General features: G+C 47.6%; 1 protein-coding gene across 1 annotated transcript; it reads right to left on the bottom strand.

Moving 5' to 3' along the window:
• Positions 1-2,694: 2,694 nt before the first annotated feature.
• On the bottom strand, positions 2,695-4,029 carry LOC108382638 (protein gooseberry-like; the record flags this gene model as incomplete). Its single annotated transcript, XM_017639014.1, has 2 exons — positions 2,695-3,046; positions 3,857-4,029. Coding segments are annotated over 2 exons (525 nt in total), but the record flags the coding sequence as incomplete, so codon positions are not given.
• Between the last annotated feature and the right edge of the window lie 1,013 nt (positions 4,030-5,042).

Here is a 5,042-nt window from a genome sequence, read left to right as displayed (position 1 = left end):
AACAAATTAACTTATAATTAAGTGGCAATTGCCCAGTGACTTGAGCACTGTACACTGACAGAAAGAAAGAGAAAAAGACACTCGAACACTCGGCCAAATGGCTTCACAGCGGGATTCATCGGCGACAGCAGCAGCAACGGCGGCGGCGGCGGCAACCGGTGCACAAGTCGGCAGCCACTCTAACCAACCAACTTCTAACCTCAACCTCAAGCAAAAGGATCGGGATCGTTTTGATCACGGAAAAAGTTGATAAGCTTTTTGAGGAACGACAGCAAACCTTCTGAGTTGGACTCGGACAATGGACCACATCAACGACGACGACGAGGACGACAACATCAGCACACAGCTGTTTAAGAGTGCAGCAACAAGTGTTGCTTGTAATGATAGTGCTGCTGCTGCTGATGCTGCCAACAAGAACAGAAATGAGGATGAGGATGCTCTATTGGCGGTGATGGTAGTTCGATGACGGCTCCAAGCTGCGACTACCCAAGGAGGAGGAAGAGAGGCTGCTAAGAGGCAATCGGCCTCTCTCACTCAGTCGGCGATCGAAGCGATGCGTGCCACCACCACCAAAAAGAAAAAGAAGAAGATGCCGGCCGACCAGTAGAAGAAGCCGAAAGGACAGAAAGAGAGGGAAGAGATTTGTTTGCTGGCCACACAGAAAGAATCAAGTGGTAGAGAAGACAGACAGACAGGTAGACCAGTGAGTGTGTGTAAGTGGTAGACAGAAGTGCCAAAGTGAACACACACACACACTTTGAGCTGACACGAGCTGCTGCTGCTGCTGCTGCTAGCATCGATCGCCTCAATCACCAGTGCCTGCACCTTAGTAGTACACGATGGAGGCAACGGCAACAGCAGCAACAGCAGCAGCCGATCTTCATCGTTCGTGACCGTCCGTGAGCGTCATGAATGCTAAGCAGCACCTCTGGATCGATGTGAACACTGCAGCACTGCAAACGGCAAAACATGCACTGCTTTTTTCGCTATTATTTAGCAATCTCATGCTCGCCGAGTGGAAGTAGAACCTCACACACAGTCATTCACTGTTTGTAAGTTAGAGGGAGTAGAAAATACACTGGAAAAAGCAGTGCACACTGGTGTCGTGTCGTACTGTTTTTGTCTCTTCAGCTGAAAGGAAGCTACCTGTGGCCTGTGTGACCCGGGTGGGCAGCAGCAGCCGTCCGGAATCTCTTCGTCGGTGGCGGCAACAAACACAGACAAAAAAAGCATAGAAAAGAAAGCAAAGCATACGCTTCTTTGCCGCAAAGCAAAGCAAACAAACGCAGCAGCAGTACAAAGAAACACAAAAAAAGAAGCACATTCTGCGTGCTGTCTAATTAATTAATTATTGGATAAAGGAAAAAAGAAACATCAAACTATTTAAGATTTAATGCCACGTTCAAAAAAAGAAGAAGAATCAAACAGGTGCACCACTGCAGTGCTGTTAGGCAATAGCAGGNGAAGAACATTCTGCGTGCTGTCTAATTAATTAATTATTAGATAAATGAAAAAAGAAGCATCAAACTATTTAAGATTTAATGCCACGTTCAAAAAAAAAGAAGAATCAAACAGGTGCACCACTGCAGTGCTGTTAGGCAATAGCAGGCTTTAGAAGTGGCTAAACGTGTGCTCATTGTGAGCCTGTGTGCCACCGCAAAGCATTCACTGGGCCCTAGCTAACTTTTTGCTCTCTCTCTCCTCGACCCCGACCACCACCACCACCACCCGTGCAACAATTGGATTAGCTCTCATTTTGCGTAAAAGTCTCAGCAGTGATTTCCCTCTCTCTTTCTTTCTTTGTAAAACTGACAGCAGCAGCAGCTGGAGAGAAGCAGATCAGTTTTGTGTCAGTCTTTCTGTTATTGGACCAGGCAGGCAGGCAGCAAGCAGGCACTCTGCTCTCACTGAATGCAAGACAATTCCCGCAATCCGATTACGTGCAACGAAAGCAGCAGCAGCAGCAGCNCTCGACCCCGACCACCACCACCACCACCCGTGCAACAATTGGATTAGCTCTCATTTTGCGTAAAAGTCTCAGCAGTGATTTCCCTCTCTCTTTCTTTCTTTGTAAAACTGACAGCAGCAGCAGCTGGAGAGAAGCAGATCAGTTTTGTGTCAGTCTTTCTGTTATTGGACCAGGCAGGCAGGCAGCAAGCAGGCACTCTGCTCTCACTGAATGCAAGACAATTCCCGCAATCCGATTACGTGCAACGAAAGCAGCAGCAGCAGCAGCAGCAGCAGTAAAAGATCGCCTTGCAAATCGATTGACAACTGTGTGTGCTCGGTGTGTTTGTCGCGGCTAATGAATCGAATGAATCAACTGCTGGCTAGTTGCGAGCTACCACTAACTCAATCTTATTTTTTCGTTGTTTGTTTCTCTACCTACTTGCTCGGAAAATTGGCTCAAATAAAATAAACCAGTCAAAGTCCTGATCAAAGTCCAAAACTAACATACGAGAACAAACTCTCTCTTTCTCTCTCTCTCTTTCTTTCTTAAGGAGGAGGTGTCCACTTACGGTCACTCTTGTCCCCGGCGAGGATGCCCTCGATGGAGTGCTTGTGCTGTCCTTTGTGTCCGCCACCACCGCCNCCAGTCAAAGTCCTGATCAAAGTCCAAAGCTAACATGCGAGAACAAACTCTCTCTTTCTCTCTCTCTCTCTTTCTTTCTTAAGGAGGAGGTGTCCACTTACGGTCACTCTTGTCCCCGGCGAGGATGCCCTCGATGGAGTGCTTGTGCTGTCCTTTGTGTCCGCCACCACCGCCACCTCCGCCTCCGCCCATTCCTCCTCCCGGGCCATGACCGTCCATTCCGCCGTCACCCCTCATCGATCCATTCGGTCCCCTGAGCAGGCGGCTGATGGAGCTGACGGAGGGGGCGGTGGTGCGGTCGCAGAGACCCTCCTTGATGAGGCGGTCGCGAATCTCCCAGGAAAAGATACCTGGATTCTCCTTGCGGTAGTCTTCGATGCGCTTCTCGATGTCCGGGGTGGCCACACGGGGCTTGCTGCCGCCGATGACGCCAGGGCGGATGGAGCCCGTTTCCTAAAGAGGAACAAATAAGATGATTTTTGTTAGAAAAAGAAGTTGAAGATATTTAAAGTTTCCTTTTTTGCTATCGTTACGAATGCAGGCTAAACACAGGCTAGCAGCACTTGAAGCACTGCACGGTAATATTTCCCGCGCTACTAAACCGCCGCTGCAGCCGCAGCCTTTGTCGCTAATCCTGTCAACGGCGATCGGGCATACTTATTATATTATATTATCCTTGGCTGTTTGTTGCAAGGCCAAATCGGCGACATTTGACATAGTCTACAGACGTATCTGCCCTAATAAAGCTGCTGCGGTTACCGCCAGTCTTTCAATTCAATTCAGCTCAGCTCAGTGCTCAATGCTGCTCAATGGCCAATTGAGCTCAATTTACCTCGGCTAATCGCTTTACTAATTTCTTTCTTTCTAGTTTTTATACCTTCTACCGTTTTAGCTGCAACATTAACTGCAACAGTTAGTGGCGTATTAAATTGTCAACATTGAGCCGATTTAAACGACAGCGGCGGAAATTTATCGCTACCTCTACTGCTACTATTACCACCACTGAAGCCGACATCGACAATGGCCCACTGAATTAGATCACTACCACCACCGCCAGAGGCTGAACCGAAGAGGCTGAACTGATCTGATTTAAAACTGATCTGAACTGACTCAATGGGCAACCAAATTGAGCGCCAAATTGAAGTCGAAATTGAGCTGTTCGAAATTGTGCACTGTCTATTGTTCGGCTTATTTGTTCGCGAGCCCTATCTGACCTAGCTTTTATGCTGAAATGCTCAAATCACATGCTTAACTTTTTTTTACCTGGTACCGGTTGAGAATCTTGGAGACGCAGCCGTGGCTGACGCGCAGTTGGCGACTGATGACGCAGGGGCGGACGCCGGCGGCGGCCAGCTCCACGATCTTCAGGCGAATGTGGTTCGGCAGTGGTCGGCCGTTGATGAAGACGCCGCCGAGCTGGTTCACTCGCCCCTGGCCTATATAAGAAGGGAGAGAAGGAAAACATTAGGTTCCGTTAGTTAGCTGGAAAAAGTTCTTCTGATTTGCTTAGTCTCTCTCTCTCTCTCTCTCTCTCTCTCTCTCTCTCTCTCTCTCTCNAACTCGCCCCTGGCCTATAAAAGAAGGGAAAGAAGGAAAACATTAGGTTCCGTTAGTTAGCTGGAAAAAGTTCTTCTGATTTGCTTAGTCTCTCTCTCTCTCACTCATTTCAGCCAATTAGCCCCTGACCATACATCACTGCTGTGTTTTGCATTCTCTGTGTCTGCCCTTCTGTGTTTTCTTCTAAGTTTGATGTCGCGCCGACAAAGAAAGAGAAAAAGAGAAAAGAAGGGAGAAAGGAATCAAAAGGAGCGGAAGCCGGCAAAGCAGCACGCACCAGTTGGGTGCGCTATAGATGAAAAGGAAAATGCAAATGCAAGAAGAGGCGATTCCATGTGCTTGTGTTTCCGAGAAGTGAACTGGCTTTTACGGCGGCAATTTTCTAAACCAACTGTTCCTATTGCAACAGCAGGCAACAACAACTGGCTGGTTAGAGCTCAGAAGAAGAAAAAGCTCAGAAGAAGAAAACCTAAAGATTCATTGTGCCCTCATAAGTAAGCTTTTCGATGGTGGTTGCAATATTGGCTTCTTCAGTTTCTTCTTCTTCTGTACTCTATCTTTTCTGTGTGCATTTGGTCTTCAGCTGCCGTCTGTCTGTTGTCGTTGTCTCTCTTTCTCTCTTTCTCTACAATTGCCTATCCCTTTTCGTGCAACTGGTAATTAATACAGCTGTACTACTGATTCGCTGCTGCCTATGTTGATGCTGTGTGTGCCCTTTGCGTCCATATGNTTTCGATGGTGGTTGCAATATTGGCTTCTTCAGCTTCTTCTTCTTCTGTACTCTATCTTTTCTGTGTGCATTTGGTCTTCAGCTGCCGTCTGTCTGTTGTCGTTGTCTCTCTTTCTCTTTCTCTACAATTGCCTATCCCTTTTCGTGCAACTGGTAATTAAT

This window comes from Rhagoletis zephyria, unplaced genomic scaffold (genome assembly GCF_001687245.7).
Source record: "Rhagoletis zephyria isolate East Lansing unplaced genomic scaffold, Rhagoletis_zephyria_1.1 Rzeph_scaffold_27938, whole genome shotgun sequence".
Classification (NCBI taxonomy): domain Eukaryota; kingdom Metazoa; phylum Arthropoda; class Insecta; order Diptera; family Tephritidae; genus Rhagoletis; species Rhagoletis zephyria.
Note: the sequence above shows the minus strand (reverse complement) of the source record. Positions and strands in the feature narration are given on the sequence as shown.